A 22434-nucleotide genomic window follows, 5' to 3' on the forward strand; every position below is an offset into this window, starting at 1 on the left:
CACCTGAACACTGCTGGAGTGAGGGGCAGTTCTCTGTCTCTACCAAGGCCTGCCCAGGTCAGGCTGGGAATAGATGTGTCTCCCTGAACTCTGCCAGGAGGCCCCTCCTCCTCCTTCCCAGGAGGCGGTGGGGGTTCTGAAGGCAGGCTCGGTTGGTGTCCAGCTTGCCGATGTCACCACTGGCTCCTGGTTGTAGCACAATGTGAATGACCACCTCCAGGAAGCCTTCCCTGATCTCACAAAGTTTCACACTCTCCGATCAGCTGTTTCCCCGACTGCCACGGGCACACTGAGGGACCAGGCTCTGGGGCCGGGTGCTGGGTGTGAGTTCTGCTGCCAGATCTCTCAGAGCCTCTGCGTCTTTGGTTTCGAAGGAGTGGCTGGAACAGCCTAGCCTCAAGGTGAGGGTGAGGGGTGAGTGAGTCGGTCGTGCAAAGTGCTGGGAATAGGGCCTGACACACGGTCGTGCTCAGCAGGTGGCGTTTTTACCCTCATCGTCCGGGTCCCTCCTGGTCCATGAGGAGGCACCTCAGCCCGGGACCTGCACCACCTCACGCTCCACCATCTGGGGGGGCTGGACGGGCTTGGGGGACAGGGACCCCCAGAGTCATGCACACCTGTTTCCCCCTCCTCTGCCCTATGTGACCCAGATGGTCACTTCTCCTCTGGGACTTCAGTCTGCCCATCTGAGAAGTGGGCACAATTGCACTTTCTCAGTAGGGTTTCGAGGATTGCTGTAGATAGGAACTTTCCAGAATGTGCCTGAAGCCTCATGGAGCTGCCTTTCAGCTCCCCATTGCCTCACACTTAGTGTGATATACAGTAAGTGCTTGTTATATATATATTCTTTTTTAACCTGAAATACAATTCAAAGAGGGCAGTGTGCCTCCTCCACCCCCTTCCCCAGGGGACCAATGCACAGTGTAAACTGTAGAGGGCAGTGCACACGCAAAGTGGTTATTGTGCCCATCCTCAGTCCTGAGCCAGCTGGGCCGTGATGGCCACAAGGAAGGCAGGGCCACCCCCTGGGGCTGCAAGAGGATTAGTGTAACTCTGGCGCCCAGGGAGATCACCTAGGCTTAGCGTCCAAAGGGCACCTTTGTCTGCAGCTGGAGGATCTGGCCCTGGGAGGTGACTCACCCAGAGGTGACCTGGCCACACATGGGCCACGTGGGAGGGTCATGCAGGGAGCACAGGGAGCAGAGAGCAGTCAGTCCACTCAGCCCTGTCACCCTCACGAACTGTCAGCCCGTGTTTCACCCACCACCACCACCACCCTAAACATGGCAGTTCAGAGCCTGGGCTTTGGACTCAGGGGTCTGGGTTCAAATCCTAACCTTGTCACCTCCTAACTGTGTGGCCTTGGGCAAGTCACTGAACCTCTCTGCGCTTCAGTTTCCTTAACTATAGAATGAAGGTAGAAATAGGTCCTAGAAGGGGTTGGGGGGATTGATCCAAGGAGTCAATGACAAGATGTATCTAAAGCGCTTAGAACAGTGTCTGGCACTTAGTAAGCATACAACAAATGCAACAAGTGTTACTTATAGAGCGTAGCAGGGAAAAGCCCAGGCTTTGGAATGAGGGTCAGAGGGTCTGGTTTGAATGCTGGCTCCACCACTTAGGAGCTGTCTGAAAGGGGGTGGTACGCATCCCACACAGTGTCCAGGATACAACAGGTGCTCAATGGAACATCTGCTCTCCTTGCTCCTCTGTGCAGCCACCAGACTCACCACGATGAGGCAGATACCACCCCTGGGTAGGTGGCAGAATGGCACCGGGGTAGCAACAGTCCAGTGTGGCTCGGCCTAGGGCACAGGGAGGCTGGAAGCGGCGTGTGCCCTGTGTACGGAGGAATAACAGGAGTTTGCCAGGCACACTTGGGGACAGGGACGCTCCAGGAAGAGGAAAGGGCCGTTCCCGGGCCTGATGACCCATCGTGCACATTCACTAGGTGACAGGCACTCTTCTTAGTACTTTCTGATTGTCTCCTTCGATCCCCGGACGGCCTAGGACTGAGTCCTGTAGTGCTCCCATTTTACAGATGAGGAGCCTGAGCACAGAGACCACTCTGCTCTCCCTGTGTGCTCCGGGGGAGGCTGACTGGAGCCGGGTCGTGGCCGCCGTGAATGCCCACCGACCGGCCATTGTTTCCCGGAGCGCTGGCCTCCTTTTCTCCCCGGGAGACTCCTGTTTGTCTTTCCAAATTCAGCTCAGATGGCCCTTCTGAGAAATGTCCCAAAGTCAAAGAGACAAGGACAGCAGAGACTCAAGACAGGCTCAGAGAGACAGCATGAAAGATGGAGGTGTTTCGAGAAATGGAGCGAGGGGAGGGGAGAGAAGGAGAAGGGGACCCAGGGAGCTCAAGGCAGAGGCGGAGGGGGGCAGACCAAGGCGCAGAGGCTGCCCGGGGCCCGCCAGGGCAGCTGGGGACACAATGCTGCAGTGACCAGGCCCCCAGCTCCCTCAGCTCCCAGGGGCCACTGCCCGGATTGGGGAAGGGCACCGGAGGCACCGGCCAAGGTGGCCCCGGTGGGACGGGGGTACAGACGAGCCAGGAGACGCTGACACGTAGGAGCAGTTTATTGGAGCGCAGGACCGGCCACGGAGGCCCCAGAACTCTCTCCGAAGCAGAGTCCTGCGACTGGGCCTGCCGTCCCCCACCCAGGCCGGGGCAGGCAAAGCAGCAGGGCCAGAGCCCCTGGGCGGGCCTGGGTGGATAAGGGACATTTATGTTGTCACCAACACAGGCGAGAGATTAGGAGGGAGAGGGAGGCAGAGGAGGCAATTGGCCAGGACTTCGGCCGTCAACCGGGAGAGGCAGCAGCCGTCTCTCAGCCTCAGGAGGCCACGGTCAGCACAACGGCATTCTGCAAGGGGCAACGGTTCTTGGTTAAGCTCTCTGCGCCCTGCGCCCAACAACCCTGCCGGGCCCCCATTCCAGCTTCCATCTCTGCCCCCCCAGCAACCCTGCCGTGCCCCCATTCCAGCTTCCATCTCTGCCCCCCCAGCAACCCTGCCGTGCCCCCATTCCAGCTTCCATCTCTGCCTCCCCAACAACCCTGCCGTGCCCCCATTCCAGCTTCCATCTCTGCCCCCCCAACAACCCTGCCGGGCCCCCATTCCAGCTTCCATCTCTGCCCCCCCAACAACCCTGCCGTGCCCCCATTCCAGCTTCCATCTCTGCCCCCGCAACAACCCTGCCGGGCCCCCATTCCAGCTTCCATCCCTGCCCCCCCAACAACCCTGCCAGGCCCCCATTCCAGCTTCCATCTCTGCCCCCCCAACAACCCTGCCGTGCCCCCATTCCAGCTTCCATCTCTGCCCCCCCAACAACCCTGCCGTGCCCCCATTCCAGCTTCCATCTCTGCCCCCCCAACAACCCTGCCGTGCCCATTCCAGCTTCCATCTCTGCCCCCCCCAACAACCCTGCCGTGCCCCCATTCCAGCTTCCATCTCTGCCTCCCCCTCCCCCCGCCCTGTGTTTAGCACTGTATCAAGGACACAGCAGGCACTCATTAAATGAGCGAATAAACAAAGAAATGAATGATGAGTAAGTGACAGCCCATGTGGAGGAGGCCACTGACTTACTGACTCTAGGTCTTTAAGAGACCCAAGTTCAAGGGCCATTTATCCCACTAATGTACTGTGTGGACTTGGGGGCAGAACCATGCCCTCCGTCAGCCTTGGTCTTCCTCTGAGAAATGGGTCCAGAGCTCTCTGCTCTATCTCCCAGGATTTTTCCCAAACTCCAAGTTGTGCTGAACTGGAAAGGATTGTGGGGCCAGGTGGATATTCAACAGTAAAAACAGTGGCGCTCTATTAGCCACGCCTGCTGCAGGACGGGATAAGGAGGAGAGACGGCACATGTATTGGCCACCCCTGGACCGGGAGAACTGCCATTCTGTGAGTGGATCTGAGATTCCACCCTATAGGTCAGACATCCGTCTGCATTCTTCAGGAAAGAACTCTGGGATTGATTGACGATGTCTGCCATGGGCTAGTGAGGCACCTATGTCACTGGTTTGCTATTTCCAAGTCTAGTCATTGGTAATTCCCTGCGCAGTTTAGAAAATGGTGCAGGCGCAGAACAGATGATGAGGCCGAGCACACCCCTCCTGAGTTTCAAGCAGAGTTCTCCATAGAGACGAGCTTGAGGCCCATCTAGACCACTCCTGCCTGGGAAACTCACCTCTATGATCTCCAGGCCCGCACTGGCAAAATTGACATTGAGAACCTTAGGCAGGGGAATTCCAACATCCAGATCCACTGTGAAGAGGGAATAGTTAAAAGCAAACATGTGGAGGGCCGGGGTGGGACCTGCTGACCCTAGTCCATCAGTTTCCTTGAGCCAGCCATTTCCCTTCTTGGGAACTCAGTTTCCCTTGTTGGCAGACTCCTACACATCCTCCTAAACTCAAACAAAAATGCCCATTTTCTGACTTGTCCTCAGTGACTCCCCTCAGCAGAGCCTCCTCAAGGTTCTGGCGGTCCCTTACACACTCTGGGCCACATATGCTCATCATTTGTCTATATGACCCCGTCTCTCTGGGCTGTGAGCTTGAGGACAGGACCCAGGTCAGCTGGCCCTCGGGGCCCAGCGTCTGGCATGATATAAATAATCATCAGTGTTGTTTCAGGGGAACCACTGGTGCCTCAACTTCTGTATCTTAGAAATGGGCATCAACCCCTCCCCAACCTCAGTGTCTATCAGAGCAGAGAAAAGGCTGATAGATTTGACGGTCCCGAGTTCAGACACTCCACGGATCCAACAAGACAGACAGCAAAAGCCACCATACCATTGAGTTTCGGCACGTATGCCACCCGGACCACATCACTGAGCCATTCTTCTAAACGGGACGCCTGCGACAGAACACAGGAACGGGGGGGCAGGTGTGGCTTTGCTGAGTCCAGTGCACTCCCTCCCAGGGAGGGAGACCCAAGCTCCAGCTGCCCCAGCCTCCCCCATGCCGGAGGACACAGCTTCCGGTGGGCACAGGCTCCACTGGGGTGGGCTATCCATCAGTGACCCCAAAGGGGGGCTCTGTGACTTAGGACAGCTTCACCCCGGGACTCATGAGCTTAGAAGAACTGCAATCCTAGAGGAAGGGTCCGTGGGGCCTGGAGGGGGGGGGACCGTGCCTGAGAAAGAGGGAGGAAAATGTACCCGGCTCCTATAGAACTCTGCGTGGTCTGATCTGAGATTCCTACCGACTTCAGAACCCTCAGAATGTTCTGGAACCTGAGAGCAGCACGAGGTTCCAGAACCGCAGGACTCCTGAGAGAAGCAGGACACCAAGGGCCCTGTGGGGCTCGGAAATACCAGCAGAACTTTCGGAGTTCAGGAGCCTCATTCCTTGTGTGAAGTGCCAGAATTTTGAACTTTTGCGAGATTCTAGAAGCTTACAGCTTTGTGAGGTTCCAAGTCTTTGATCGGCTGTGAGAGTCAGATTCCCTCTCCTAAGGTGATGACTGTCTTACACACGCACACACACGCGCGCGCACACCTGCCCCGATGAGTGTGCACTCAGGCTTGTCGGGGCAGAGCCCAGACTGAGGCTAGCTAGGCCGCAGGGTCCCCGCCTGCCAAGACTGGGCTCCTTCCCGGCCCCATCTGAAGACCCTCCCCCCTGCCACGCTGCCCACCCTCCCAGGACTTACATCAAAGGAGTGGGCAAAGGAAGAGGCCAGCGTGACACTGAGCCTGGTGGAGAAAAGAGAGAGGTGGGGAGGCTGGCCTTCACCCCGCCCCCCGCTGAGCAGCGCTCTGCCCCGCCCCACCCCGAGTTCTCCAGGGTCGGGGAAACAGGGTTACAGGCCCAGCGCTGTCCCTGTCCGTCCTTGACTCAGAGGCTCGGGTGTTCTATCTGTAAGATGGGCCTGGAGGGATCTCACCTCCTTCTGAGACAGCGTTACCACCACCTCCGACCTCGGGGTCCTGGAACCTCAGTGTGACTCCCAATTGTTTGACTCTGAGCTGGTGGGGGGGCCTCTTTAAGGAGCACCACACACACACACACACACACACACACACACACACACTGTGCAGTGGACACAGGGGCTCTGTACCCGGCAGACGCACAGTAATGGCAGCAAGCCCCTAGTGAGCCTCCGATGGCCCAGACACAGGACCCAGCCCTCCGCCTCCTGCAGGGCTGAGACAGGAAGTGCCACCAGGAAGAGGGGACGACCTCAGGTAGCAGGCGGGGCTGGAATGGGGCAGCGGGGCAGCCTGGCAGGGCCGCAGCTGTAGTCAGCCCCCGGGACCTGCAGGGGACCCTAAAACGGGGTCAGCTGAGCACTGGGTGCCTGTGGCTCGGGATGGGCAGGTCTCAGAGACCAGTGGGAAGGCCCCCCTCCAATCCAGGGGAGGGACAGACAGGCAGCAGGCCGCAGGCCACCGTGAGAACACTGAGCCTGCAGAGTGGAGGGCCGGATCTACGACCAGGGACAACCCACTGTGGCAGCCCAGGCTTGGCAAACGGCGGAGCGCCGTTCCTGTGTGAGGAAGGACTGGCATCCACATCAGCATCATGGCTACCGGGGTAGCCGTGGAGCCTCGTTCCCACCCAGGGGCCAGGACTGGAGAAACAGCTCTTCCGCCTGAATAATGAGGCCCTCCGCCACACGCAGGCGCGGTCCTGTCTGTGGCTAGCCTCTGGCGCTGGTCACTCAGGGCTCCGGACTCTGTCCTGACAGTCGGTCTGTCTCCAGGGCCGGGTTCTGAGCGGAGCCGTGGAGGAAGCCTGCCTGGGTCCCGCTTCTCGGGGCCCCGGTGGCGTCCTCTGTAAAACGGGCCGACACCGTCCCCTCCCCAGCGGGTCCTGCAACTTCGCTGGGGCCCGATAAACGGACGGAGCTTCCTGTCGGCCCCTAATGCTTGTTCCTAAAGACAAGACCCAGGATCCCCGCGTTACCGTTCCAGGGACAGAGAGAGGTGCAGCTTGGTAGCCGAAGGAGCCAACTGGGCATTTAAAGTCATGACCTGCGGGGGGGAAAGCAGGCAGAGGTGACTCTGAAGGTGGCGGAAGGAGCTTGAGGGCAGGCCCACAGCAGGCGAGTCTCCACCGTCCCCTCCTTCCACTAGCCCTTGCTGCGGCCCTACTGTGTGTTAGGGTCCGGGCTGGGCTGTGAGGAGGTCACTTGAAGGTTCTGGTGTCCGAGAACCAGAGTATTAGAACTGGGGGTGGTCCACGCTCTCCGAGGGGAAGCTTTGAGGTGGCGGACGCCTGGGGAGACCCTCCATCAGCCCGCACTGGGGCGGGGCGAGCAAGGGGGACACTGGAGCTGAGTCTTGAAAGGTGAGGAGTTAGCCAGGGGCAGAGGGAGCCGCATGGCAGGGTGTGGGCCATGCCCAGAACCCTTAGGCTGAGGTCACCAGGGCAGGAAAGGCAGAGGACCAGGCAGGGAACATTGAGCAGTGCTAGGCCCCGGCAGCAGGGGCAGAGGGAGCAGGGAGGGACCTGTCTCTGCCCAGATGTGTGTCTGGGACAACAAGTAGAGGTGGGTGGGAGGGAGAGGAGCAGACTGGGGGGGGGGGGGAGAGTCATCCAAGAGATATCTGTGCAGAGAGGCTGGGGGTGTGGGGAGTCCTTCCTGAAATCCTGAGGAAGGAGACTGGACAGGGCCTGGGTCTGGTCAGATGTACTACCAGCCAGGAGTCCAGGTGGGCCCTTGGGTCCCAGCTCACATGATGACAATGAGGGGGAGGGGTTTCTTGTGTCGTGCCACCCTGAAATCGCGGGCAGGGCAGCCCCCAGCAGCCTGGAAAGGGTCAGCCCCCCTCCGAACCCCAGCACCGGGTCCCACCCGGTGGCTGCTCACCCCATTCAGTTCAAAGAGGTCTTCAGGAGTCCCAGCAGGGAGGTAGGACAGCATGTGGATGTTAACTGGGATGGAGACTGTGGCCTTCTTGTTCTGGAGTGTGACCGCGGGCACTTCCTTCACCCACAGGGAGAGCAGGAGCTGCTGACCTGGGGGCAACTTGCCCAGGGCCTGGAGAGAGGCAGAGGCGCAGCAGGAGCAAGGGGGCTGCTTGGATGCCCCATTAATAGGACCAGTCAGCAAGCCAGCAAACACTCATTGAGCCCCTACTGGGCACGAGGGCACCATGCTGGGAGCTGAGGTTACAACCTGAACCAGGCAGGCCTGGTCTCAACCCCCACGAGGCTGACCAACAGGTGGGAGACACCACCAACCCACGGAACAACCGAATCAAACTCTTGTCTCTCTCAGACCCAAAATGCCCCTGTAGGATCCATCCTCCACCCACCTCTCCATCACACCTCCATCGCTGGTCCCCGTATTCTCTCCTCTCCAGACTCACCAGCTCCTATAGTTTCTCTAACCTGCCAGGCACATCCCCACCTCAGGGCCTTTGCACTTGCTGTTCACTCTGCCTGGCAATGTCTTCCCCCAGTACCTGCATGGCTCCCTCCCTCACCTCTGTCAGCCTTCTGCTCAAAGGTCGCCTCCTCTGCAAGGCTTTGCAGTGCACCCTGTTTAAAAGCCTGTCCCTGCACTCCTGACCTGCTTTTACCATTCCATTCTCTTCCACCTTCTGACACTGTGTCTCTTCTACTTATTTATTTGTTTAATGTCCGTAACCCCAATCAGCATGCAGCTCCTGGAGCGCAGAGACTTTTGTCTACTTTTTGCTTTTGGCCCCTTCTAGGTGCCCAGCGCACCCAACACAGGGCCTGGTGCATAGTAGGTGCTCAGTAAATATCAGTTGACTGACTGAATGAATCACACATCAGGAAATTCTGAGTCTCTTAATCATGACATCATGAAATTGTAGAAGTGCTGGAAACCGGAGCCACAGAAACTTGGAGTCACCCGAATGCCGGAATCTGGGGACCGATTCTGCAAACCCAGACTCCCAGAGTTGCAGGGTCAGACAGACAGGGAACCACCCTCGTGCGTCCTCAGATTCTAAAGCCACAGAACCAGACCTGGGGCTGGAGCTACGGGGCTCTGACACAGCAAGGCCAGCAACTGGAGAACCAAGGCTTCAGCCTCCACACAGGCGCTGGCTCCCTGAGCTGAGGATCATGGTCCAGCTTGCTACACCCATGGGTTCCTGCTCCTGCCACCCGTGACTCCCCCAAGTCCCTCTCCACCACATACAACTCCTGCCCTCAAGAGGTGCTTCTGGGCCCTGGCCGGTTGGCTCAGCGGTAGAGTGTCGGCCTGGTGTGCGGGGGACCCGGGTTCGATTCCCAGCCAGGGCACATAGAAGAATCGCCCATTTGCTTCTCCACCCCCACTCCTCCTTCCTCTCTGTCTCTCTGTTCCCCTCCTGCAGCCAAGGCTCCATTGGAGCAAGGATGGCCCGGGCACTGGGGATGACTCCTTGGCCTCTGCCCCAGGCGCTAGAGTGGCTCTGGTCGCGGCAGAGCAACGCCCTGGAGGGGCAGAGCATCGCCCCTTGGTGGGCAGAGCGTCGCCCCTGGTGGGCGTGCCGGGTGGATCCCAGTCAGGCGCATGCGGGAGTCTGTCTGACTGTCTCTCCCCGTTTCCAGCTTCAGAAAAATACAAAAAAAAAAAAAGGAGGTGCTTCTGAATGTCTAGCCTCAACCTCATCCCTTGTACTGATGTCCGCTAGTCAAACCTCCCTGAATCTTCTTCTTTCTCTTCTCTCCTCAAGGCCAGTGACCCGAGTCTTCTCTTTTGGGACAAGAAAAACCAAGACTAAGATCAAGTAAGGCAATTGGAGGGAGAGGACTCAGTAACCTGGAAAGAGTCTTCTGTCCTCTCCTTGATTGAAAAGGAACAGCCCTAGGACAAAGGCCCATTGACTCCTGGGGCAGTTAAAACCTGGTCCTTTCCACTCCACTATCAGAAAAGGAGACGTGTTAGTCATTCACACGTTAGTGTGAATTTAGATTCAACATTCAATTGCAGCCAACTGGAGAATCTTTTTATTCTTCTTTTTTTCTTTTTTTTTCTTTTTTTTTTTTTTTTCTGAAGTTGGAAATGGGGAGGCAGTCAGACAGACTCCCGCATGCGTCCGACCGGGTTCCACCCAGCATGCCCACCAGGAAGCAATGCTCCACCCATCTGGGTGTTGCTCTGTTGCAACCAGAGCCATTTTAGTGCCTGAGGCAGAGGCCACAGAGCCATCCTCAGCGCCTGGCTCAACTTTGCTCCAATGGAGCCTTGGCTGCGGGAGGGGAAAAGAGAGACAGAGAGGAAGGAGAGGGGGAGGGGTGGAGAAGCAGATGGGCGCTTCTCCTGTGTGCCCTGGCCGGGAATCGAACCCAGGACTCCTGCACACCAGGCCTACACTCTACCACTGAGCCAGCCGGCCAGGGCCAACTGGAGAATCTTGAGAAATATTCTGGGATCCATCCAAGCTCATCAGGAAAGAGCTACAGTGAAAAGGGGGCACTCACCTCAGGGACCAAAGCTGCCAGGTCTGTAGTTGTCAATGAGACATTGCTGGTAACCTGGGCCCAAGACCAAATGAGAGGGAGTGGTGAACACAGAGACAGGGCAGGGAGCCCTCAGCACGCACACACACAAAGTAGTTTTTCCCACATCCCACCCCCACCAAGCACATACACATCTCTGCAAACACTCATGCTCCTCCTGTCGGCCAATGATAGCCGAGTGCTCCCTGAACACCAAGCACATGCTGAGGGTTTTGCATGTCTTTGCTCATTTCACATTTACAACAGCTCAAAGACGTAGGTGTTCCAATTGCCCCCATTTTACGATTGGGGAACTTGAGGCTCCTCTCCAGACTCAAAGCTGGTAAGTGATGACACCAGGATCTGACCAGGGCGGGCTGATTCCAGAACCTTCACAGCACTCTGCCAGACTCACAGTCAGAAGGCTCAGGGAACTAACCTCTGAGATATATATATATATATATATATATATATATATATATATATATATATATACACACACACACACACACACACACACACACACACACTTTTTTTTTTTTATCCAAACAGTATTTTCAAAAACTATGAATTTGTTTCCAGTATTTATAACAGGAAATTTCATAGACATTTGCCGGTTTCTGGCTGAAAAATGGAAAAATATGACCGTACTGGGTCCGTACCCTCTTTCCCTGGGGACGCTGAGGGGCATCTATTCACCTGAGAGACGGGGCCCAGGGTCCCCAGGTCACTACAGTGCTATCACACCTGCTCCCCTCATTCTGCTAATTGATAATGGCCCAGGTTCCCGGGGCCCTGACGTTTGAGACCTCTGGACTACACATGTCCACTTCTCAGAACAGACCTGTTCACATGGAATAAGTTTACAGACACACCCGGTCCTGGTCAGAGGATTCCCAGACTCAGTCCACACCAGTCCACCACCCCGTGGGGATGGACAGAGCCTGAGGGGCCCACCTGGCCTCTGAGACCCCCCTCTCTCCCCTAATGCACGCACAGCTGCTCAGAGCCATGCACTCCCACACCCAGAGTCTCGGCCTGGCCATGACTGCCCCTCCCTCCAGCTAGGAGGACACCCGCTCCCCAGCTCAGGAGCCTGTCCCAGTGTGCTCCAGACCCTACATGCAGAAAATGAGCGATCACCCCCTGCTCCTTTGGGCCTGAGAGGCAGATAGTGTGGGGGAACAGGTGGCTTAGAGCTCACTTTCTTTGAAGAGGGCTGAGACCAAGAAAATGCCTCAGGGGCTGAGCCTCCCAGACATCTGTGAGGGGTGAGGGGCCGGAGTGGAAGCGGAAAGATCTCAGAGGCTTCAGAACGAATGTCCAAGTGACCTTTGCAATAGCCCAGCCCAGTTTTCCTCTCTCCAAACTCAAATCTGCTCTTGAGAAAGCCGTCGAAATGTTCATCGTGCACATTTTTAGTGTAGAATTGGGCTTTCAGCTTTGAAAGGGCTCGACCAGTGTAAGAAGGAAAAGTTGGCTACATTTCGCATGCCAGCTCGGACTAATGGGAAGCCACTTCCCGGAGTGCCATGCTGAGAAGGATTCAGGAGTCCCATGCAGATTTAACCAATCAGAGGGCCGTTATCAATTAGCAGTGTTTGCCACAGCGACCAGAACGGGCATATGCATGCTAGAAACTCGTCTAACTCAGTCCAATTGCAGAGAAAAGGGCTCATCGCAGCCGGTCAGTGATGAGGTGACCGGGTCATCATTAGCATTTCCCGGACACACAAGGTAGGGTTCCACACTCACCAGCTCAGGGGTGATGTCTGTGTTGAGGGCACCATTGGTCTGCAGGAGCCCAAATATGGTGTTGAAGAGGTACAGAGGCACAGTCACCTGGGACCAGTGGTCCTTCTTGGGAGGCACCTTGATAGGCTTGGGGGTGATGGGGAAGTCGATGACGTCACCGGCTACACCCTTCACAATGGGCTGCAGGGGGCAGGAGACAGGGCACGGGAGGGTCTTGGGGCAGTTCACTCATGTGGCTTTGACCCAGCATCTCCTACCCAGCCTCCCCCGGCCCCACCCCACCCCCAGCAGTGGGCAAGGCCTCGGAGGGCACTCACATTGATGTCCAGCTCTATGTACTGGTTAGAGATGAGAGGCAGTGTGGCCAGAGAGAATTCCACAGACCCGAGAGCCCGCAAGGGCACGAGGCCTGCTCGGGGAGAGGAGGGGGAAGACCCCGTGGACCCAGTTCCCAGTGGTAACTGGCCCCCCTTCCGTTTACTGAGGGCCCTGCGTTCTCCTGAGTACAGCACTCACTTGGGGGCCACGAACACCCTCACTTCACAGAGAAAACAACGGAGACTGAGACAGAGGCTGTCACCAGCCCACGGCTGCATTAGCCAGGGTCCCCGTTGTCCAGAGCTGGCGTCACTAGCCGCACTGCTGCCCTGACTCTTTAGGGACAGAACGCCACATATTGAGATGTGTCTGCCCCAACTTTCCTATCCTTATCCCGTTTACACCTTTTTATACTTTTCAAAGCTCGTCTCTGAACACAAAAGACGTCCGTGTCTCCATAAGACTCAGAGACACGGGTGGCCGCTGGGGCTGTGGGGCCTTGGGATCCTTACTTAACCTCTCTGGGCCTCAGTCATCTTGTTTGTCCAAATAATAGTAACGGTATCTGCCTCACGTTTCTGAGCATGCCGGACACACCACAGGTGCTCAGGAAGTGGCTTGAAGTCCCCAGCAGATGGAGACCTAGATGGCTGTGAGTCCCCACACCCTGCTGTGAGTCCCCTCACCCTGCTGTGAGTTCCCACACCCTGCTGACCCAGCCTCAGCCCAGACCTCCCCGCCAGGCCTCCTCAAAGTGGCGGCCCGTCAGTCTGGGGAGGACGTGAAGGATCCCGGAATCCCGCCCCTTCCTCTTCCCATGTCACCCCCACCCACTGGGGTGATGGGAAGGGGGTAGGAGACGGGCAAAGAGGAGGGGGCCGGGCCCCAACTTACTCAGCACATCCCCCAGGAGCTCGTTCACCACGTCCAGCACACAGTCCACCACAGGGCACAGCTGTGTCCAGAGGAGAGAGGTGTCACAGGAAAATAAGGGTGGGCCCCAGCCTGGCACAGGGCACAGCTGCATTTTCTATAAATATTTTGCCTTGTGGTCCCGGGGACCAAGGCAAGGCCGAATGTAGAGAAGGATGGGGGGAGGGCACGCAGAGCAGGGGAGGGGCTGGGGCTTGATGTGTTGGGAGGGCGGAGTGGGGGAGGCGGAGGGCCAGTTACATGGGCCCTGTCAGAAACCTCTAAGGATGCTGGGAGACAGGCTAGAGGCCAGTTAGGTTGTGTGGACAAGGCCTTCCCCTGCGGGACAAAGATAGCTATTCCTGCTGAGGTCTCAGGGTCACAGGCCCCTCCTGCCACACAGGTGGACACCGGGAGACCTAGCACCCAGACCCCAAAGAAGTGTGTCTCCCCCCTTCCGGCCCCTGCACCCAGTATCAGGCCCAGCTGGGGCGTTCCCCACACGCACCACCACGGGCTGACCGAGAACCCTGCGCTGTGCGAACTGGGACCGAGGAGGCGGCTTCCAGAACCCTGGGACCGCGCATCACAGGGTCTGAGCCCACTGAGCAGGAGCCTCAGAGCGGACCCAGACCAGCCCCTTCCTTCTACACCGGGGGCCGGAGAAGACAGGCAACCCGCCCACGGTCACAGCTGTTCTCGAAGAGCCAAGAGAGGGCTGTGTTTCTGTTTAAACTCTGGGACCTCAAACCCCACAGCCTCTGGAGCCGGGCAGGTCACAGAACTGAGAGGACATCGAAGGGGCTTGGACCTGTGGGAGAGCCACCGCCTCGGCGCCAACCCTGTGACCTGCGGGAAGGAATTTCCCGTGTGGCCGGGGCAGCTGATTGCACAAGAGAAGCCAGAAATAAGATCGTTCAGAGAAATCTCCAATCCCTAAATGCTAGGAATTAGCTCTTGTTCTCATAACCTCTTTGAGACACGCAAATCCCGTCTCGCAGCTAATTGTCCCGGAGACCCCAGTTAGGGGCCACGTTTCCAGCGCACCTCCCTCTTGCTGAAATCCACCTGAGACGGGGCCTGCTCGGGGTCCGTGCTGCCGGGAGCTTCCCTTCTCCCCCTGAGCTCCTTCCCGACTGGTTTCTTCAAGTCCAGGGCACTTTATCCAGCCTCAGGCACCCACGTCCATGCTACCCCTACAGGTGGCCTTCACAAGGACTCACAGGAGAGGTCCTGCCAGGACTGGGGGTCAGGAGGCAAACCCCTCCCTACTGTGTCCTCAGCGAAATAAGCCTTTGGCCAGACCAGCTTTCCTCCACTGTGGCTCGTGTCCCCTGGACGGCTGGGTGGCCACAAACACCCCGGAGCAGTTCTGTTGTCATCGTTGTTGTTGGTTCACATATTTACTTTTATTTAATTTTTAGGGTGACACTAGTTGACCTGATCTCAGGCCAGTTTTGTGTTCCTAGCTCTACAACACATCCTTTACGCTGCAGTCTGCTCACCCCCACCCCCAAGCCAAGCACACAGCAGTGTAATCATAACCTGCTGCTCTCATAAAGAATGAATATTCATGTATGTGATTTTCTGAACAGGTCTGCCAAGCCCAGGGAGGGCTCAGCTGAAAACCACCGAGTGACCAGGTTTAATTTAAAGCTAGTTTAGGCCCTGGCCGGTTGGCTCAGTGGTAGAGCATTGGCCTGGCATGCAGAAGTCCCGGGTTCGATTTCCAGCCAGGGCACACAGGAGAAGTGCCCATCTGCTTCTCCACCCCTCCCCCTCTCCTTCCTCTCTGTTTCTCTCTTCCCCTCCCGCAGCCGAGGCTCCATTGGAGCAAAGATGGCCCGGGCGCTGGGGATGGCTCCTTGGCCTCTGCCCCAGGCGCTAGAGTGGCTCTGGTCTCGGCAGAGCGATGCCCCCTGGTGGGCAGAGCGTCTCCCCCTGGTGGGCATGCCGGGTGGATCCCGGTCGGGTGCATGTGGGAGTCTGTCTGACTGTCTCTCCCTGTTTCTAGCTTCAGAAAAATACAAAAAAATAAATAAATAAAGCTAGTTTAAAGCGAAGTTTAAAGTCAGTAAGAATACAGGTGGTACAGACCGGGCAGGGGGAGGGGGAGAGAGAACTGGGAGCAGGAGAGTCAGCTCACGTGAAGCTGCAAGTTGAGGATTCAGAGGTCTGAGGATGGACTGTGCCAACCCCACCCCTTACAGACTCGCGGGCGGCAGCTGGGAGGCCGTGGGCAGGCCAGGATGGGATTACCGGTGGGCGTGGAAGGGAAGCACAGCTTAATCCTGCCAGGCACGCCCAGGGGAGGAGAGGCACAGCCCCAATGGAGGGGAGTGCCAGGCCCGAGGCCCCCACACTCACCAGTCCCGGCAGCACCTTGAAGAGCGTCTGCTGCACAACCCCAAGGAGCGGTGGGGGCAGCAGCCTGGGAAAAGCGAGAAGTGCAGGGGTGTGGCCATCACAGGGGACAGCGCCAACCTGGGTCACAGGCCGGGTGGGCCCTGGGGGCTCTGGATACCTCTCCTGTCCATTCTTGTTGGGGTCGACTGGGGCGTTGGAGACTGGGTTTAAAATCTTGGCTCTGACACAACATGAGGCCCAGGGGAGAATTTCAGTTCCCCCATTTGTATAGTACCCGCCTTACAGAGTTGTTGCAGCCAAGATTAAACGGGAGTATGTAGGTATCAGGGACACAACCTCTGCTCAAATAAATGTTTCCTTTGTCTCCTCCAACATTTGTAGATAAGTGACATTTGAACCCAGAACAGCACCTGACTTAGAGTGAGCGTGCAATAAGTATTTGTTAAATGAATGAATATTTGTTAAAGGAATGAATGGATAGATGGATGGATGGATGAGAGGATGGCATGCGGATGAGAAGTGCAGGTAGATGGGCACAGGTCTGTTCAAAGATGACAGGGGGACAGAGGGAGGGGTGACAACCACAGAACCATCAACCACAGGACACCAACGCCATCCTGGGCTCCATTCCCTCCAAAGCCAACTATCTCCCGGAGGAGCAGGAGGGAGCCAATGGGCTTTAAGAGCCCCAAAGACCCTGTCTAGAACCCCCTTCTGGATTCACCCTACTCCTGGGAGCTAAAACAGAGCTGTCTGATTACCTGTCGCTGCTCAGGGCCACCTGACAAAGTCGGGGCAGGTGTGCGATTAGGCCTGGAATGTGGACACTAACAGGGGAGACACAAAGTGCGAGGCAGGGAGGGGGCAGGTGCCACTGAGGCTAGGTGCAGAGGCCCGAGTCCAGAGACCACCCCCCTCCATCCCTGCCTCAATCTGCGTGTGTGACCTGCGTCACACACAAGACACATCCCTTGTCTTCAGTTGTCCCCTGGGAGTGATGATTCAACACAAGTGTAGAGGGGGCCACTGTGTCCTGAACAGTTGGGGGAAGGGACAAATGTGAGAGCCCTTTAGATCATCAAATATAAGTCCTCATTACGCAAATGGGGACACTGAGGCCCAGACAGGGCAGGGGGGTTCCCTGGGGGTCACACAACAAGGCAGGGGCAGAGCTGGGTCTCTGATATGTTGAGAGCAGGGACTGAGATGCTGGCACGGGGTGCCCTGCTCTCTCTGGGACAGGGGACCGCAGGATCTCAGGGGCGTGAGAAGGGGGACACCAGGCGTGGGTGGTACAAGCTGCGGGCTAAGCCAGAGTCCCTGTCCCTGGTGGGTCTCATTGTAGGGTGAGGAACGGGACCGGCTGGTGGTGGAGTGAGTTCCGGCTCCCGAGAGACCCCGGAGATGCCAATGCGCGCGGGCTCGAACCCGCGGACTCACCCCGAGAGCAGGCTGATGTGGCCCAGGAGCGTGCTGCAGCGCTTGAGGACAAGGATGGGCGAACCCCGCGAGCTCATGCCCAGAGCCACCCTCGACGACACGTTCACCTCGGCTGCCAGCTGCAGGAGGCCCCCGAGGGGCCTGCGAGACCAGAGGCTGGGGCGTGGTTGGGCTACCAGGCCCCACCCACCAGGCCCGCTTAGCCACGCCCACTCGGCGCTTGGACCCGGATGGGGGGCCCTTTGAGTGGTTTAGCCTCCATGTCCTCCTCTCACCCTCTGCCTCCCTGCACGTCCCCCATCTTACACATCCCTGAACCTTTTTCCTTCCCCTCTTCACTGAGCTCCGAACAATGGGGTGAGGGTCTCCAGGGGCATGAAATGGAAGTCCCTGGGGGTCAGTGGGATGGAGGCCCCTGGGAAGGGGTAATGGGTTGGAATCCAGGAAGGGAACAGTGGTGTGGAAGTCCTTTGGAAAGGAACTAGAGTGGGAGGAAATGGGGGGGGGGCACGGGGTGGATGTCAGGGATAATAGGGCAGGGACCCCCAGTGAGCAGCGGCGTGGGGCGGGGAGTAATAGGGTAGAGGTCCCCGGGGCGCACTCACCCGGAGCCATGCAGGCCCACCTTGGTGTGCAGGTTCAGCTGCACCCCAAACCCCGGCAGCAGCTTCAGCGACACCTTTGGCAACGTGAGTTCCTCAATTTTCACCCTGGGATGGAAGTCAAGGGGAGAGCCCCCAGCGCCAGGCCCTTAGTGCCTGGGACGTCCCAGAGCGGCCGAGCCTCTCTGTTCTCTCGGGTCTGTCTCCCATTCCCACCTCGAAGCTGTAAGTTCCGATGTGGACCCAGTTATTTCGCTTACCTGGGCTTCAGTTTCTTCATCTATAGAGTGGGGCAATACTACTTGTCCCAACGACAAGCGAGATAACGCAGGTGCTCGGTAAATGCAGCAGCAGCATCCTCATTGGAGGCTCAGTGAGTTAGAGCCTTCTCTGCACCCTTTCTCCAGGGCCTCAGCCCTGGTTTGGTCTCTGGCCAGGATCATGGTCCCTCTACTCCCAAACTCTGGCTCTTATATAAACAGGCAACCCAAATGGATTCCCAAACTCCCAGGTTCATTATTTTCTCTGTCCTGTACGTCTCCCTCCTGGCCATTCCCTCTGTCTAAAACATTCTTCTCTTGACTCTCCTTCCATTCTGCCTCCGCCTTCAGCTAGCTGACACCTCTCAACTCTCCTGACTTTAGCTAGGGCATCCCCTCCTCCAGGAAGCCCTCCTCCCTGCATCTCTGACTCAGGTAATTAATTGCCCTCCTCTGAGCCAGCTTCCACCTGCTGCCTGGGCCGCCTCCATCACCACCCTGAGCTGACAGGATTGTCACTGTTGGGATCTGCCTTCTACTGGGGGCTCTCTGAAGCAAGGGGGATTCTGCAGGGGGAGGGGGACTGGATTTATGAATAATAACAAGAGTTAATATTTATTGATCATTTAGTGTATGCAGCCTTCCAGTTTAGCTGCTTGACACAGATTAATTCACATTCCCGGCAGCAACCCCAATGCAAAGCTGCTCAGAGTACAGCCAATAAAAGACGGCAGTTCAAATCCTAGCTCTCCTAACAAACTGCACGACCTCGGGCAAATCACATTGCTGTTGTGTGCCTCGTTTCCCCCGTTGTAAAACAGGGATAGCGACAATAGCAGCCACAGCGACACACACTGATCCTCGAGCAACATCAGTCCCAGCCCTTACCAGCTCCCTTTCCAGTTTGCTGTTTTGGGAGGGGGACATCCATTCCTTCTTCTCCTCCCAGCCCCCCCGTTTCCTCCTGTGCGGTGACTCTTCCCCATACCCTGGCTCCTGGCCTTCTGCCTTCAGTCCGGAACCTGCCATTTGACCGTCCCCTGATTCACCACCGGCCGTGCACTGGTTCCCACCTGCTTGGGACGGGCCGTATATATAGCCTGTGGTTAAACCCCCGCTGCCGTCACTCCCTAGCTGCGTGAGCTCGGACTCGTCCTTTCACTGCCCAGGGCCTCAGTCTCCTCGCCTGTTAAATGCGACTGATAACAGCCCTACCCCTGGATCCAGCGGGATAATTCAGTTACAATGCTTAGCACCGTGACAGGTCCACGGAAAACCCTGGCTAGATGGTATAAAGTCCTAAGTATGAGTTACTGGATGGTTTCATTCATTCATTCAAAAATATTTTTTGAGCCTTTCTTATGCGTGAAGCACTATTTGTGGTACAGGGGACATAGCAGTGAACAAGTCAGACAGAAGTTCCACTCTTCCTGGGGTTTCTAATCTAGCGGGGGAGCTGGGGGGCAGGGGAGTGATATGGCCCCTGGAGAACGTGACGGAAAGCAGGGGACACAAAGGGCTGGGCAGGGCAGGGCTCTGTGGGGCAGACCCCTGAAGAAGAGGAGGGGGGGGGACCATGGGATACCGGGATCAGCCCGGAGAGACCGAGCAGCTGGCCCAGGTCACACCGTGAGTATCTGGAATCGACCCCGGAGTGGAACACTTGACTTGAGGGGCTTGAGGCCATTCCCATCTTGCCTGACATGCAGCGGACTCATTAGTTTCTCACTTGGGTCCTAGGATTCCCTATTCAGGGTTTCCCACATCACCCCTACCGCCTGACAACAAACTAAAAGGAAATTACCTCCACTCTATACCCTGAACTAAAGGAACGCTCAGCCTTCCTGCAGGGCACACGGTAGGTCAAGAGACCATACTTCAGGGACTTACCCAGAGATCTTCTGGACAACACCAAAAACCCCGCCGTGGCCCAGCAGGCCTCCGCCTCCCAGCAGCCCCCCGGAACCCAAGAGGCCCTGGTTCACTGATGCGACTGTCCCCAGCACGTTCTGCAGAACGGCCCCCCCGACCAGCGAGTTCTGGATGGCTGCGGAGAGGATGGGGAGAGAGAGGTTTATTTTACAGATGAGGAAACTAAGGCCCAGAGAGGAGCAGAGACTTGCCCAGAGTCACATAGCAAACCACTGAGGCCAATTGTATAACTAGGGCTCCTGGCTCTGGGCCACCCAGTAGGAGGACAGTAGCAAAGGCGGGAACACACAGCCACCAGGGGGGGGAGTAGGCAAGCTCTGCTCCTCCTAGGCACCCCTAACCTGTGTGCAGATTGTGAGAAGGGCAGGACAGACAGACGGACAACCTTGTGGAGGTTGGGACGGATGGGGACAGCCTCCCGGATGGGCCAGCAGGCTGGTCACAGGGTCAATGGTTTATGTTCATGACTGCTCTACTATCCGTGAGACCGTTACCCCGTGTGGTTGGACCCTGGAGCACAAAATGCCTGGTAGAGTTCCCGCATCCCAGAAATAGGAGATGGCCAGCACTCGTCTCTTGACCTCCTCAACCATACTCACCCCCACCCCTGAGGCAGCACAGCCCCGCCTTGCCTCAGCCCCTCACGCACCCCACATCTCAGAAGGAGGCGAACTACTACTCGCTCACTGGCGTCTGCGAGCACACCGTTAACTGAGCTCTTGAAGCAGTTGAGAATCGCAGCCTGTTCTCACCTGGTACCGAAAGCAGAGGCTCTAAGCGAGGCAATGCGTCACACACACTGCAGCTGGACCCCTCACTTAACTGTCCCCCACGGGCTCACCTTTGCCGAGTTCATCCTTGTCGATCCGAGCGAGTGTGCCCACCGTCTCAAGCAGCCCCTGGCACGGAGTTGCCAGGCCCCAGAGGAGAAGCAGGGTCCACATGCCCAACATGATTGGCGGCGGCGGCACACCTGTCGGGGCGGAAGCAGGACCTCTGAGGCTCTGAGCCCCTCCTCTGCCCGGGGCCTTCCTCTCCCTGCGCCCCATCGCCAGCCTGTGGCGCTCCCGCTGGCCTGGCACAGTTCCAGTTCAGCTCCACTCCCAGAAAAGCCCTCTCCACCAAATGCGAACAGCAGCCACCTGGTGACCCGCAGGGCACAGCCGCTCTGTGCTCACTCTGCAGTCTCCGGGGCACTTTCCCATCCTCTCCCTCAGGGGACCTCATTTCAGAGACAGGAAAACTGAGGCAAAGAGAGGGAAACGGACTTGACCGGAGTCACAGGGCTAATCAGCGACAGGGCCAGAATTTGAGCCCAAGTCCGTCTGACTTAAAATGTCTCATTTCTCTCCTGGGCTCCCACCTCCATCCCAAATGATGTTAAAGAAAGGAATAGGATGGGAGGTGAGGTCATGGCTAACTTACTAATGTCAGAGAATATGACTTTTCTTTATGGAGTTCCATATTTGCCCGCTCAATCCCATCGCCTTCTATCCCCTCACGTCACTCCTTCTTAAACCCCACCCCCGGCTGCTCTCGGGGTAGAACATAGGCTCCTTACTAGTACCCACTCTGCCTGCCTCTTTGAACTTCTCGGTCTTAAGCATGGCAAGCTCCTTTCCACCTCAGGGCCTTTGCACAGGCTGTTCCTTCTGTTAGGAAGGCTCTTCCTCTGGTTCTTTTCATGATTGACTCCTTACCCTTCGAGGTCCAAATCCTTAAAAAGCCATCCCTCCTTAGCCTTATCTAAAGAAGCCCGTCTGTCACTGAACCTCGCCCTGAATTTTTCTTTTTAGACATTCACCACAGCTCTCAATTAGGCTTTGTTGCTTACGTCCTTGTTTGCCTTGAAAGCTCCTAGGGGGCAGGGACTGTGTCTAGGGTCTCCACGCGAGGTTGTGTGCTGGAGAGAGTGCCTGTTGAGGGGCAGGAGGGGGTGAAAGCCCTCCCCTGCCCACAGTCTGCCCTGGCACTGGCTGTTTCTGCCCAGAGAGCATTTTTCACTACAGTACGTAGGGTTGCGCATGAACCGGCAGCAGTCTTAGCAGTGTCTGCTAGTATCAGAGAGGGTCCCCGTAACCTCAGCGTCTCTCATACAAGGAAAGATTCCCACAATGGGAAACCAGCTGGCTTAGAGAAGAATGGGTACCCCTCTGGCGCTGGCCATGGGACAATTCTGTCTCCAGCCCACCCATCCTTGCCTTTGTTCCTCCCTAAGCCCCAGTTTTCACATCTGTAAAATGGGTTTTCTCTCCTATCACCCTCTAGGGACCCCCAGTGCCCTCCTAGGGTGAGGTTTTTCTGTGCCTATTATTCAGATGGGCCAGCAGGCTGGTCACAGGGTCAGTGGTTGGGGACCTGGCTAAGGCCAGGGCTGTCTTACCCTCTCCTGCAGCTCCACGCTGGGTGGGTGGAGCTTCCCAGCCTCTTGTCGGG

At 57.2% G+C, this 22434-nt stretch overlaps 1 protein-coding gene across 1 annotated transcript; it reads right to left on the reverse strand.

Moving 5' to 3' along the window:
* Positions 1 to 836: 836 nt before the first annotated feature.
* Positions 837 to 22434, reverse strand: BPIFB3 (BPI fold containing family B member 3). Its single transcript, XM_066235063.1, has 16 exons — positions 22382 to 22434; positions 20840 to 20971; positions 19957 to 20113; positions 17810 to 17914; positions 17205 to 17345; positions 15765 to 15828; positions 13380 to 13440; positions 12485 to 12576; positions 12168 to 12347; positions 10395 to 10448; positions 7822 to 7992; positions 6915 to 6982; positions 5659 to 5701; positions 4797 to 4860; positions 4190 to 4266; positions 837 to 2867 (listed from the first exon to the last, which is right to left on the reverse strand). The coding sequence occupies exons 2-16, from the start codon at positions 20949 to 20951 to the stop codon at positions 2838 to 2840; spliced, it is 1419 nt and encodes a 472-aa protein (XP_066091160.1). The 5' UTR covers positions 20952 to 20971; positions 22382 to 22434; the 3' UTR covers positions 837 to 2837.

Source organism: Saccopteryx bilineata, chromosome 6 (assembly GCF_036850765.1).
Source record: "Saccopteryx bilineata isolate mSacBil1 chromosome 6, mSacBil1_pri_phased_curated, whole genome shotgun sequence".
NCBI lineage: Eukaryota > Metazoa > Chordata > Mammalia > Chiroptera > Emballonuridae > Saccopteryx > Saccopteryx bilineata.